This window comes from Lepisma saccharinum, chromosome 8, assembly GCF_977018435.1.
Source record: "Lepisma saccharinum chromosome 8, izLepSacc3.1, whole genome shotgun sequence".
Taxonomy (NCBI): Eukaryota; Metazoa; Arthropoda; class Insecta; order Zygentoma; family Lepismatidae; genus Lepisma; species Lepisma saccharinum.
In genome coordinates this window covers 36024363-36039683 of record NC_139236.1, presented here as the reverse complement: position 1 = coordinate 36039683, position 15321 = coordinate 36024363, and the positions used below count along the sequence as shown (strand labels likewise).

At 37.3% G+C, this 15321-nt stretch overlaps 1 protein-coding gene across 8 annotated transcripts in view; it reads right to left on the bottom strand.

Moving 5' to 3' along the window:
- Positions 1-15321, bottom strand: part of pds5 (cohesin associated factor B pds5) — a 179246-nt gene that overhangs the window by 137664 nt on the left and 26261 nt on the right. For all 8 annotated transcript variants that reach the window (XM_083126502.1, XM_083126506.1, XM_083126505.1 and 5 more), the window contains exons 6-8: positions 12041-12300; positions 7494-7740; positions 827-978 (exon numbers count right to left, since the gene is read on the bottom strand). In XM_083126502.1, coding sequence (XP_082982628.1) covers positions 827-978; positions 7494-7740; positions 12041-12300 — 659 coding nt within the window. The remainder of the gene's footprint in view (positions 1-826; positions 979-7493; positions 7741-12040; positions 12301-15321) is intronic.

The window sequence follows — 15321 nt, the reverse complement described above, 5'->3', positions numbered from 1 at the left end:
GATGAAAAATATTAGCCTTATTTTAAAAATACTTTGTGGAATACATCGTGGTCGTGTGGTTTAAGGCATCAGAATTTGGGCTCGGACTACATAATGCTCACAGGTTCGAGTCTCCTGGGGGAAGCATAACAACTTTTGTCCTGAGATTTCAGCCAGTGTATAGGACTGGTGGCCACCCATCATCATGAGGAAATTGGGGAACTACGAATGAGTAGCATAACCCAGTCATGAAAACCTGCAACGACTGGGGGTTCATTGTGTTGACCACACGTCACCCAGTAAATGGTTGGATGTTCTCTGCTGAAGCATGTGGGAGTGAGGCCAGAAGTCGGCAGGTACGTGGCCCTGACCTCAGAGGCTGTTACTCCATAGGTTATTTTATATGCAATCCACTGTTATTTACTTACTGCTTAGAGTAATCTTGAATTGCTAATATTTTGAACTTCTTGTAGTCAGCAAAAAATGTTGGCCACAAATAAAGAAACAAGTGTTCACTCTTCACAAAAAATAGCACAATATAAAATTAATTTCATAATAACTTCTAAAACATTTAATTATCAAACTGCAAAACAATGTGAAAGATCAAGGTTATTAAAATCTCTGCACTGTATAAACTAAGGAAAGGAAATAAAGTTCAAAGCAGGACTTTGCATCAAAAGTACTAGACAGTGACTATTTCCAAATATCCCAAATTTTAAATATTTCTTATGACTTTATGGGTTCATCTCAATCATCACTTGATGTTTTGTGTTAAAAAGATTGAATAATATTAGTGCACAATGAAGGTTGACATTTTTATTTAATTTATACAGAGCAAATACTTTACCTATCATCCATTCCAGTCATATAATACCCATGCAAAATTTTATCCTTTATCCACGTGACAGCTTTCTTCGTAGCCTCTGGAACATCTGGATTACTTAGGTGTTTCTTATATATCATCGCAAGTCCACACATGGCTTCTTTCCTTATTTTAAACTATTAAAAAAATGGAATGCCAATGCATTAAATAATATAAATTATGCAGAAAATGTTACATTAATGATTACAGCAGTAACTACATCAATACCCTCACCTGAAGTATCCAAGATGATTTTTACTCAGGTGAGAAATTTACAGCACTGAACCTCAGTTCAGCTAAGTGCTCCCAGTTCCTCTACCCAAAATTAATGTTACTTATACGCTGTCCCAGAAATCTCTGGAGCAATCAAATGAAAACAAGTCTATGTGCAAGTAGTGTCTCGAGAGGGGAAGTGAGTGTATGAAGAGGAAACTGCAGCTGCAGCTACTACCCGTTAGCAGCAGTGCACACTCCTTTACTCTGCCTACTTGTTTTTTCTTTCTCTATCGTTATGTGCGGCTTTACTCCATAGATTCCCAGGACAGAGTATAGTTGGATTGGACACATACATTTTTGCCAATACCTATACAGTACGAGGGTCACTATTTATATTTTGAGCCTAACAATGAAGAAACAGGAATTTGACATTGAAAACTGCTTTATTGTTTTTCGAAGTATTCTCCTTTATGGTCAATACACTTTTGCATTCGTTCGAACCATTTGTCAAAGCAGTTTTTCCAATCTTCTTGAGACACCTCCATAATATGGTTTTTGAACGCATCAACGGCGTCTTCCGCCGACGAAAATCGTTGTCCACGCAATTTATTCTTGACATTCGGGAACAAGAAGAAGTCATTGGGTGCCAAATCAGGACTGTATGGCGGATGACCCATCAATTCGATTTTTTGACTGTTCATAAAGTCGGTTGTTAGACGAGATGTGTGACAGCTGGCATTGTCTTGATGAAGAATGATCCGACGGCGTTTGTTTGTTTTCCGTATTTGACCGAAGACCTCTGGCAAACAAATTGTTGTGTACCGTTCTACGTTCCTCTAAAGGCACAGTTGCCAAATGACCAGTTTTCCCGAAAAAACAGACGACCATTTGTTTCGATGTGCTTCGAGCGCGAACAACTTTTGTTGGATTGGGTTAATCTTGAAACACCCATACAGTCGACTGCTGTTTACGTTCCGGCTCATATGCATATATCCATGATTCGTCACCTGTTACAATCTTATATACGTCTTTTGAAGCACCACAATTGTATTTATTGAGCATTTGTTTGCACCAATTGACGCGAGCGTCTTTTTGAGTTTTTGTCAAATTGTGTGGGATCCAACGAGAACATACCTTTCTCACAGCTAAATTATCATGTAATATTTTATATATGCTGGTGGAACTAATGCCTATGGTTGCCTCAATCTCACAGTATGTCACATGACGATCTTGCAGTATTAGGTTTTGCACTGCATCAATGTTTTCTTGAACAACAACTGATTTTGGACGACCTTCGTGAATCTCCTCTGTGAGCGAATGGCGGCCAAGATTAAATTCGTTATACCAGCGTTTCACAGTGGCAAAGGATGGGGCTTCATCGCCAAATGTGGAAGTAAGTTGATCGATGCACTCTTGTCTTGATAATCCACGTCGAAAATCGTAAAAAATATCGCACGAAAATGTTCACGAGTTAATTCCATTTTATTGTTGTCGCCCAATCTCCAAGGCCCATTTTATTGTTGTCGTGCAATCTCCAAGGCAACATAAACAACACAAATGAAGCTATTGACAAAACATTTGAAGTACGTTATGGTCAATAATGCCAGATGATTCCGTGCAAACGTCAAATCGCGCCTAACTTCAATCAGTGTTGCCAAGGCTCAAAATATAAATAGTGACCCTCGTAAGATATCCTAGTGATCTGATATATGAGGGAGAATCAAATGAAAACCACAAAAGTGCCATTAAAAATCTTTTTTTCTTTCTAGGCATTTGGAAATTTGCACACACAGTCCTTGACGTCTTTCCGAGCTGGTAGTATGAAGCAGTGCCAGTAGGTGGGGTTGGATGTGAGTAACAGCTGATTCAAGATGGTGGCACCACTACGCAGTGGCACCACTACGCAGTTGCACCAAGCAGGAACAGCGTGGAGTTATTCTATTTTTATGGAGTGAAGGTGTGAAACCGGTTGATATTCATCAGAGAATGTAGACGAAGTATGGGGATGTCTGTCACAGTGGCAAGTCTACGATTGGTGCAAGAAATTCGCAGAAGGTACGACTTTATTGGCTGATGCTCCCCATCCAGGTCAGGCTCAGCGAGTTGTGACAGAGGAGTCCATAGCCGTAGCAGATCAGCTTATTCAGGAAAACCAGCATGTCATTATGGCTGAAATAGCTTCCTTGCTGAATATGAGCTTCGGTTCAGTACAACACATAGTGCATGACAAACTCCGCTACAGAAAAGTGTCAAGTTGGGTGCACCATTTTCAACCAGAGACGAAACATGCAGCCAGACCTCTGCAGGGAAAGTCATGTTGACTGCAGCCAGACCTCTGCAGGGAAAGTCATGTTGACTTTATTCTGGGATAAGAAAGGTCCTATTCTGGAACACTACATTCCCCCACGTACGACAGTGACTAGTGCCACCTACACCGACCTTCTCAAGAACCATTTGGGGCCAGCGATACGCACAAAGCGAAGGGGATTGCTCAGTGCAGGTGTTTTGTTTCAACATGATAACGCCCATCCTCATTCTGCTCGTGCAACCATGAAAACCATCGATGACCTATTCTTCAAGTGCCTACCACATCCGCCATACTCACCAGCTTTGGCACCATCTGATTTCCACATCTTTGGTCCATTAAAGGAGCACCTCTAAGAGCAGAGGTTCAAGTCTGATGAAGACGTCCAATTGGTGGTACACGAGTGGCTACACAGTCAACCGAAAGAATTTTTCTCACCCGGTATCGAAGCACTACCTATCCGATGGCGTAAGCACTACCTATCCGATGGCGTAAGTGCATTAACTGGGAGGGGACTATATAGAAAAATAATGTACAATCAAACATTATCCCTGCATTAAAATAGTGGAAAAAAATTAATTGCAGTTTTCATTTGATTCTCAATCGTAAAATTACAAATGTTTTCTGAAGTACATGAATGGATCCTTAGCCTTCTAATTAATGTATGTAACCAGAAGGCTGCACTAGGTTTTGCTTTGAAAAAGAAACTGAACATTTACACATATGCTTTACAAAACTACAAGATGTGAATTATACATTTATGTTGATAAAAGTAACAACAAAATGAAAGAATCTTCCACTAATTTGCAATTAACAATAAACCGATACATGATATCCCTATATCAACAGATACCAGTAGGGTGCCAATTAACATGCCCCATCACTATTATTAATTACTTAGCGATGTGATGAGTTAGAAATTTACCAATTCGAGTGAGCCTGTAGATAATATTTCGAAATGATTACAATGCTGACATGATTATTTAACAGAAATACAATGTCATTGAGTTGTTCGAAGTCCACCTTATGCTCGGATAAGCTAATCGGGATGGATCAACAGTTTAAAATAGGATCTGAACCACCCAGGTTTCGAACCCGAAATACAATGTCATTTTCAGCATGGTAAAAAGTTAAATGAATAGAATCTGTCCGTAACAGATACTTTGGCAACTTATACATGAAATAAACTAAGATCCTGTTTTGGAAAATTATTACAACCGACTCAACGCACCAAATGACTTCATTCCTCAAATATACTGTATACAGTGGAAACCCAATTTTAGTTTCCCGGATTTTACATTTTCCCACATTATACATTCAATTTTGATGGTCCCAACATAGTAAAATGTTAAGAAATTTTCCTCGATTTTACATTTTCCCGTATTTTAAGTTTTTCCAACTTGATCCCTTGATAAACGTAAAATCGAGGTTTCACTGTATCAATACTAAAGTCAAAATCATACAAAGGAACACTCTCGGTCATACCAGAACTCGAACCGAGAACGTTTCTCAAAAAATAATGTACTACCTTACACCTTACATTAAAATTAGAGCTGAGTCAATACCACTTTCAACCAATAGCTAGGGTGACCAGACGTCCTCTTTTATCCGGACATGTCCTCCTTTTTAGGTGTCTGTCCGGCGTCCGGGCAGATTTTTTAGAAATCACTAAATGTCCTCCTTTTTTTGGAGAGAGTATAGCATTGACCATAGCAAATGTGCTGCATACAGAATGCTTCATTTGGTGCACGTTAATTCGAGCAATGCTCACCTAGCATCTGGGAGCTCAATACGATCACTTTCCCGACTGAGTCATTAGTAGGGCACATATTTAAGGCACTAAAAACCTCTGAAATAGGCAGTCAAATAGGCACCAAAATGATGAAAATAGGCACTTAAAAAGCCCCATAAACTAAGAAAAGGCACGAAAATAGGCACTTAAAAGGCACCCTAAAATTAAAAAAACACATTAAAATAGGCAATGGATGTGAACTTATTTAAATTTTCTTCTTACAATGTACAGATATACTGTATTAGCACTTCAGTTTATACATAAAAGTGCGCTAGCGATTAACATACTATAATACTCTGAAAAACTCAATATGCAGAGCAAGGCAGAAATTTACACTTTATGCCTTAGTCAGCATATTGAGTTTTTCATATCATGAAAACAAGGCTTCATGGTGTTATATAATACTCTTTTGATCGAAATTCACATTTGCTGGGAATCGTGTTAAAATAATTCTCACAAAAAGAGCTTGTGCTAACGACTGGGTGGATTTGAACAAATGATGAATAAACAATTTGCACCATTGTAACAAAAAAATATTTAAAACAATGTTCCAATTGAGACCATCAAATCTGGCGAATTCCAGATTTCAGTCAGTACATCAACAAAGCAATATATCTTTCAATATAGGGAAAGCCAAATGCACGTAAGAAAATGCTGAAGTATGCAAAGATTGCAGAATATCCATTTTTTGGCACGATTAAGCAAAATAGGCACTAACCATAAAAATAGGAATTTATAGGCACTATAAAAATGTGTTTTCGGAATAGAAACTCCATGAAACGAACTTTAAAGTTTAAACATGAAAGCCTATCGTTTACTACAAAGGAATAAAATAGGCAAATTTCCACACCCCAGTCATTAGTATTAAGCGCCGAGACTGCTGGAACGCATGTAGTCTGTGCAGTTCCCTTTCGGTTGATTGATTTGGTTTATTTTACTTCGCTTTTCTGCCACTTTGGCTAATTGCAAAGATGAGCATGACCGATGATATGATGATTTTGATGAAGGACACCCATGGCCAGGCCAGGATTCGAAACCAAGGCCTCTGACGTTGTGGCACGGTGTGCTAACCACTCCAACACAGAGGTCGGCCAGTTCCTTTTCGAGTTATACATACGCGATACAGAAATGCGTAGTGAGAATTTTGATTATTACATAATATTTACTTTCATGAAATAACGAAGTGAAAGAAAATATCCAGTTTTAAAGGATGGAAGAAACGAATATGGGGTAAAGTGTAAGGTGGTTGCCACTTTCCCCTGCTGTTGAAAGAGTGCTACAAATGTTTGTGGCATTGAAATCATATTTCTCTACCCAATCCACACTACCTAAAATTTTAATTTGTCTTTTCGATATAAGTTAAGCGAATCTTACTTGTTACATTTGCATTCACTTGTGGATATATTTCAGTCTAATATCCAAGAATTAGAAAAAGAGTAAAATTCTGTGCTTCAAATTATAGATATTCTTTGCAATTTGTTAAAAAAAAAACAGATTAGGAGATTGCTTTCTTTGCTTACAGGTAAGATGAAGTTCTTGAAAGAGATCTTCTGAAAAGCATCTGTGAGCAAAATGTTGGTAAGATTTTTGTATATTGAATAAATTATGAGTAATGGCAAATGTATAGCCATTTTTTGCGGTGTCCTCTTTTTTATGACTTTGTCCTCCTTTTTCGCCATGCTCTGTCCTCTTTTTTGAATGTGTGTGTCTGGTCACCCTACCAATAGCCATGTTGATACTCTTACAGATTCCCACCAATACTTGATGCTTGAAAATGTAATAATTAAAAGTTGTTCAAAATATTGAGTAATATTAGTGGGTGAGTATTCCACTCCAATTATAAGCATCAATTCAATTTACAAAAGTTTTGCTTCAAAATATTTAAAAATATATCAGAATACAAAAATAAGTGTTATATAATCACAAATTAGTTTTTTCAAATAATATTGATACAAATCAAGGAAACATTAACTTTTGCGTAACTTCCAAGATAATTACACTCTGCAAAAGTGTCACACAGCATTGCAGACATCAAATTGCCAGAAAAGTATCGGCAGGTATTTGTAAATAAAATCCAATTATACTTTCCGATACCAATACATCAGCACCGTATCGGCTCAGCCCTAATTCAACTGTAAATGTATCCCAAGATACACACCTGCTAGCACTGAGTGGCAAAGTAATAACTTTTGTACTTACCACTCACACCACGTACCAAAAAAACAAAAGCACTTCAGATGAGAAGATAGGGCAAAATTGTAGAGAGAAACTATTAAAGGTGCACAAAGAGCAAAACTATAGTGGGGGGGGAAATGAACTTCCAGGTAGGTTAATTTTACCTTCTTATCCAATGTTCTTTCTTTCACAAAGTTCAAAAGATCCTCACTGTCCGAAACAATACTGAAGTCCTTTTTCGCAGTTGTAACTATCGCCATTACAACCTCATATCTTACACTTTCTTCACTATCGTGCTGTCGCAACTTTAATGTTTCTGTTATATCTCGCCTAAGTTCTGGATGATTCAATAGGAAATGCATTGAGTACTGAACACATTTGGTCCTTATGGTAACACTAATGTCATTAAACCTGTAATAAGGAAAACACAGCTGTAGGAAGATGAAAATATTAGGCTCACATAGAATATATATATACTTCAGGGAGCACATTTATTACGACAATTTTGCCATTTTGTAATTACTGCAGCTTTTATACATATAGTGGCTCAGGTTAATAAAATTTCGATCAAAATTAACATCTGTATGTATACAATCAAGTTACAATCACTGTTTAGTGCTCAAATCTGAAAATAATTTATTTTTATTAAACTTCTTTGTGTTTGGGTGTCAAAAAAGAAGCTCTCTAATAATTGGTCACATTGTAAATGCCTTCAGTTTCTGTTACATAGCATCTTACTTGTCAGCTAGTGTGGGGGTAAGAAAAATGCATATCACTTGTGGCTATTACAGCTGGTATGAGTAGCATCTCTGCTTGTATTTCTTTTTACTATGGATGAACTGATCAGAAATCTTAAGGCTGATATAAAAGTAAAAATATAAAATTTATGAATACCAATAGCCAATATTCTACTGTTCTAATACAAAATAGCAAATGGATGCTTTTCTCCATTCTGAGATTGCCAATTGTGAGTAGTCCAGCAAGAAGTGTCTGAAATAGTCATTTGACCAGACAGGAATTACTAATTATTTTTCTTGAAAATAAAACTAACTCTCAAATTCGTGGCTTGATTCATTTCCTAGATGTATGCAATTGAAAATACCATTCTTTGCATATGTGATATTTTCCTTTTTTAAATTTCTATCCAAACTCCTTGAAAGGAGCTTCATAAAAATAGAATCCACACACTGTCACGAAAAATTGTAAAAATCAAAGAGCTCAAGAAATCAGTACCTGCCTGATTTGACATCAAATCAACTATGTTTAAGCATTTGCTTAACAAAAGCAGGATGCATTAATTGAACCTTTATGTACATAAAAATTATAACAAAATGGCAGAATTTTACAATAAACTACAAGCTATTTATAAACATATCTGAGTGATATATAATTATTGACAATTTTACTAATTAACTGATGGTGGCAGTGGCTACTGAAATTAATAGAAAATTATTTAAAACAGCTTCACGGAAAACGTGAGTTTGTTCCATCCCTACTTGTTACTACTTTGTGGTTATTAGAGTATCTACTTAATCCCTTAAGTGTGCATGGTGTATATTTACAGGAAAACCTCGTTAATACGAAGTTCAAGGCACCAAAAAAAGTCAACTTCGTATTAAACGACTTTTGAGTTATCCAAACTTTTCAAGATGGCGCCTGTTTTCAGGTGTAAATAAAGTAGAGTATAAATTACCTCCACAAAGGATGTTTTATACTTTGTGGTAGCTCAGAAAATAAGCTTTATATGTACTATATAATAATATTGTACGTTTTAAAGAAAGTGTAAAAAATGTTACACAAAATGAGAACACTGAGCTTACGCGGACACAAAGATTCCAAGGAGACGTTTAACACCATTTATCCTGCCTAGTTATACAACCGATTATGCACGGGATGCATGTTGTGGCAAAAAGCCTTTTAAAAAACGGTATTTTCTTTTAATTGTGCAAAGTCGTTGCTCTTCCACGAAATTCTTACAATTTTAGTTCATAAGAAACCCGTTTGCAGTGAGACCTACGGAAAGGAAAACAATCTCGTTTATTGCAAGAAGTGAAACTCTGAAGAATCTTGGCAGTAGTCACACTGGCGCGAGCAAGAGACGGGAGATAATCGGACAGAATGAATATTGGATTGTATCTGCATTCACTAGAACATTGTCGGTTACAGGATTAACTGGTAAGCGAAGACTCTCTTGGGAGAGAACACAAACTTTCCCTGGCACAAAACAAAAAGTTGGTGCTGTAAATGTTCTGGTTCGGCTGTCTAAAACACATCGTAAAAAAAGTCACGTATTCTTTGCTTCAGTTAACTTCATATTGCCCCCCCCCCCCCATTTCCTCCCAGGGATCAGTTCAAACTCTTCCTCAACTTGCATTGTAATCCACTCTGAAAAAGTAAACACACAACTTGCGATCTGTTTGCACCGAATGTGTATCCTAGGACACATTAAACAGTGCCACTCGATAATCACTCTGGTTTGGATCTCACTTTAAACTGTATATTTAGTCCCGCTTAGCTCATCAGCATAAAATAAACTAAAAACAAGCTTTATGAAACTTGTGTATTTTCAAATTAATCGACAATTTATTGTAGGTTTCAGGAGTATTCTGGAGGTCAAACACTCCTTCCGCCAAAACTTTTCCTCTCGTATTCCTACATTGAGCATTGCGGGGTTTTTTTGTTCATTTTTTTTAACAGCAGCACGCTAATGGTTCTGAAGAAAAGTGGGGATTATATGGTTTTGCGAGATTCAAAACAATGACCCTTATATGCAAGCCAGAGCTTTCCAGACGCTAGACTAAACACTGGCGCCAGCTGCAGCGTAAACACAATGAGACCCGCTGGAAGTTAGAGCAGCAGGTGGCAGAAGGGAAATCATCGGCATTTTAAAGATAATGCAGTTGTCGAAGACTGAACTTTTATCAGCACTGTGAAAAAGAAAATATGATCCTTGCATTGCCTTTTACCATGCAACAGACAATAATACGGGCAATATTTCCTATCCAGACAGCTGCATTTAAACAAGAAAGAGGGACCTGAATTCTGCAATTAGCACATTACCATGCACACCAGTGGCGGATAATGAGCTGTTGTAGAAGGAAGGGGGTCACTTTTCTTTTACTTATCATGCGGGTTTTTGTTCGTTTTGAAGAAGGTATTCAGAACTGTTTAGACGCCAAAGGAAATGAGCCCGTGTGCGCACACGAGCAAGAATCGTGGCCGAAACAATTAGCAACGGACCCCCCCCCTTGTTTGTTGATAGAAAAAGGGGAGAAGTCACTCAGACAACAAAACACTGTTTTGGCAAATTTTATGACCGGCACAGTTGGGAAACGTATGAAGCGGGAAACTGGAGTTGCAACATACGTAATATCGACGTCAACTTTTGCGGGAAACCTAGATGACAACGCATTAAATGGGTTGACGATCTTTAGTTGGTCTATGCGGCTTTGATTATCTGTAACAGTTTTCCTTTTTTTTATGAAGTTCTACAGGGCACAAAGAACACGCTTTTAATGAAAGTGGTTACCGGAAGTTGTCTGCTACCAGGCCAAAAGTTGCTCGCTCACGGGAAATTGCTGTATCTCGAGCTCAGAACTAGACAGATGGGTGAGACTTCCAGGCGCCACACATCTTGTATTTTTGAACATTCGTGGGGTCTTATCTCGCATTTCTCATCTAACACTGGTGAATATTTCCAAGGTGGCGCATTCAGCGGGGAAAGAGCTTGACCTGCCATGCACATTGACAAAGAATGTCGAAGTCCAGCGGGCATTTCGGGCTGCTTCCCTCGAGTTGTCAGCAGCTCTTAGGACAAGGAAACATGTCAAGGTCAAGTTAAAATAACGTCCAAGCTCTCTCCACTTTCGATCCTCTCTTGTTGACTTACGCAGGTGTCTACTTCGAATTAAGCTAAACCAGTTTTGCGGAAGGGTCTTGTAAACAACTTCGTATTAAAAATTATCCGTATTTCGATGTATTTCGATTTATCCGTACTGAAATACATTATAAATCCTATCTTATCGGCTGGGGAATGGGAAGAACTTCAGATTAAAAGGTACTTCGTATTAACCAATATCGTATTAACGAGGTTTTCCTGTATATATATGTGCCATTCGCACTGCACTGTTGCAGTGTGGAAGGCATATACATAGGCTTTGTGTTTTCTTTGACTAGATTTGACTGCAGGTGGTACATGTGTGCACCCAGACACTGAGAACTTTAAAAAAAAATGATAGGTGAGATTATGCTAGCTATAGTACATGCAAAAACAGTAGAAGAAGAGGAATAAAATGAAAAAGAAGAACAAAAGAATGTAAGTTAGACATAAGAAAAGTTGTCTGCTGTTGTGCAGTGTAGTAGAAAACCAAAATATGGTTCAAAAATTAAATTTGCGTGATGCAAACATTGAGTTGCACTTGTTTGAAGTTTTAAGTCTACTTTATGCACAGAAAGGCTAATCGGGACTGGACCTAAAGTTTAAAGTGGGATCCGAACGACTGCGCCTTGTGTCTCCACCAGGTTTCGAACCCGGGATCCCTTCATTACAAGCTGACAACATTACCACTATGCCATCGGGGAGGCTCAGAAGGAATGATGCAAATGAATTTTGCTTAACATCTTCATGTTTTCCAGTAGTGATGTGTTCAGAAAATTGCACACTTAAGGGATTAAAGTTTTCGGTGGTTAAACTTTAATAAGGATCACATACCTTCCAAGGAAAGCCTGCCATAACTGCCTGTGGTGAATAGCCAAAGTAGAGTCCTTTTCTGAAAACATTCTGGCTAGAAGTGACACGGAGCCTATCCTCTCCTGCTCATCTGTGCTCTTCAGCTTAAATTCCAACTGTGGCAGTACGGCAAGAAGAACACTTGGACAAATATGATTCAATTCATATATTAGGTCATACACTTTCTTGCAGATGTTTAACTTCTTTTCTTCTTTCCCCAATATTAGAACATGGTTGAAAAACTGTTGAGAGAATATATATGTATTGCATCAGTCATTATTATTATTTCAAATCGATAATGCACATTATACATATTTGTACTAGAAAAAACACTTGATTTCATGTCCCACATTAAGATCTTATAATTATCAGACTAAATCATTGTGATACATTACTATTTGTATTTTTGGTATGGCTTTTCTCCCATGTTTGGCTAATCACAACTATGAGGATATATGGTGATTGGATGACTTGATAAACCGATACTCTCAAGCAAACACCCATGCCCACGCCAAGACCATAAGGCTCCACTGGACCTCTAGGCTGTGAGCCAAGGCTTTTTCTAAAATTCCTCTCCTTTCAAAAACTGTTATGATATTCCAAATTATGAGAAATTACACCTGCTTAGAATTCCTTTCAGAGTATTCATGTGAATCTTTGTGTGACTTGCTTTCACTGTTATCTAGATATTCACAATAGTCTAGTGGCTACATAAACCTATTTTGCATCGCAGATAACTAGACAAGTGAAAGCAAGCCACATGCAAATTCATGTGAATGCTCTAGAAGGAAATGTAAACAAATGTTGATGTAAGTTTTTATAAGGAGAAAAACTTTTGAAAATGGCTTGGCTGTCACAGGCCGAAGGTCATCATTATTATTATTAATGTACTTTAAGCAATTGTAAACTAAGTATCCTAAATGTTTCAACACCGAATACATGCCGAGGAATACAAACACAGGGCCAATTTATGTTTGGTAAAAAATATTGACAGTAATCATAAGGAGAATACTAGGGATGTGACGAAGCTGAAAATTTACCGATGCCGATATTTAACCGATTCCGATACATAAGATTATTAAACAGAAATGGGATGTTATTTTCAGCATGACAAAAATAAATTTGGTATGTACATTTCTATTGCATATCATATGTATATACATATATATTCTCAAGAGATGCGAATGTACATTTGCATCTACAAAATGTTATGTGAACCTCTAAGAAGAACATGGATTCTCAAGAGATTAAACATTAGTACACAAGCAGTTCTTTGAAATGCAAAATGAATTCCTGTTCTGCCAGATTCAACTTCAGAAACACGAGATTTGGAAGCACTTCAGGAAGTAACCTACTTCTTCTCTTATCTCAAATCTGTTCAGCAAACACTGAACACTCAATCACTGAATACTGATGCAGCAGGTATGCCCAAGTATTTTCTCAGGACTTGCTTCAGGTTTGAATATTCATTTTTGAATTTCCAATGCAACAGCAGATCCTGGTTCAGCAATGTACTGTTTTATTTCCGATTTATAGTTAGGTTGATCCTCTGAATGAGTTCGAAATAATTTTATTACAAAAACTCTACAATAATGACGAATCATAACCAAATTTTCAATAAATCTTACAGAACTAGAATATAAAACTTACTAGAAGGTAAAAACTCTATTATAATCTGTACCGGTTTAAATATCGGATTTCTGCCAATTCCGATACCGATGTGTCAATTTCGGCCGATTTTCATACATCTGTAATCGGCTTCGGCACATCCCTAGAGAATACCTTTACTCAGGGTAGACAAAACTAAAAACAATCCAAGTGCCAGCAAATTTATCTAAGGAACCAGCTTCATTTCTTTTTTTTTTAATACAGGCTAAGAAAATCATGAATCTAACCAAGATAAGCCACAAAATGTGATCTTAAAACATTTAATTTATTAATTAATACAAGATTGGATTAAAAGTTTGAAGGGAATGGCTTTCCTAAAGAAGGTTCAACAAGTAACAGTATGAATAACTATACAATGCATTCTAATATATGGCAGTCTCTACAATATTGCTGCAGATTTTAAAATCCAGCCAGCAACAGTACAAAAATTGGCTTGTTCATTATTCTGATTCAATGATACACGTGATACAGAAAACACACAAACATTAAAAAAAACATACTGTACTCATTATTTACAAAAAAAAAATGGAAATTTCCATAATCAAACTCTAAATATTTAAAAAAAAATAATTTAGAACTGGATTAAAAAATTCAGTCACCAGGCGAAAATTTTCAGGTGCCATGGTGACAAGGCACCCTGTATTTTTCTACCACTGCCTTTTCTAACAAATTAATATTAAAAAATGTCATATTGATTTCCAAACAAATCACTTATTCATCTGTTGATTTCAGTAGTGCATCACACACCATCGTAGAAATTGGTCTACATATTTTTTTCGAAAAAGCAAGCCAGAAATTTTATCTTTGCGTGATTAGTAACTAGCAACTAATTCTAGTAGTAGAAATATAAATTTTACTGTACAGTAGAGTGCCACACACGTAAATTTGCCGTTGCGTAGAAACGAATTTTCGTTTCGTCTCCCTCTCTCTTAGCATCATGTGTTCTACCCTGCTCGAAAACCTTCGCTATTGTTGCCACATTGTCATTCCATTCCTGGACACACTCGCGCAAACGTCATTGAAAACAATTGAATAGCGCTCCAGCTCGCGGTTCCCACCGTTCGGTAGGGACGCTAATGTGGCAATATAGCACGGCGTAGTGCTTGCTTCTTTTATGCAGTGCATGTTCATTGGCTAGCTAGTAACTAGTGTTGCCAACTGTAATAATGAAGCACTGTTTCTGTCACGGAAGGGGAAAAGGCAGGTAAAGTGGCGGTGGGTTTTGTTGGATTGGAAGCACCATATTTTTATTTTATACTAAGTATTTGACCGGTTTGACGTTGTGTGCGTGTATTGCGTGTGTGTATGTAAAAGTGTGTGTTTGCTAATGAACGTTAAATTCCATAATGCCTCCAGTTCTGTCGAAGTTGAAATCAAAAACCTTGCATAGCCAAGCTCGGGAAATTCTAAGCAACGTGCACGAGTTCATGAAGGAGGAAGCCAGTCATGGTGTTAGCATCCCAATAAAGCATTTTGGCAAGAGAGCAGCGAACAGCAGCAACAAATTGTTCATATTTCATAATTTTGGAATTATTCAAAATAAATAAATTATGTGGCTCCAACATCATTTCAACTCTGGCTCCGGCACGTGTTCT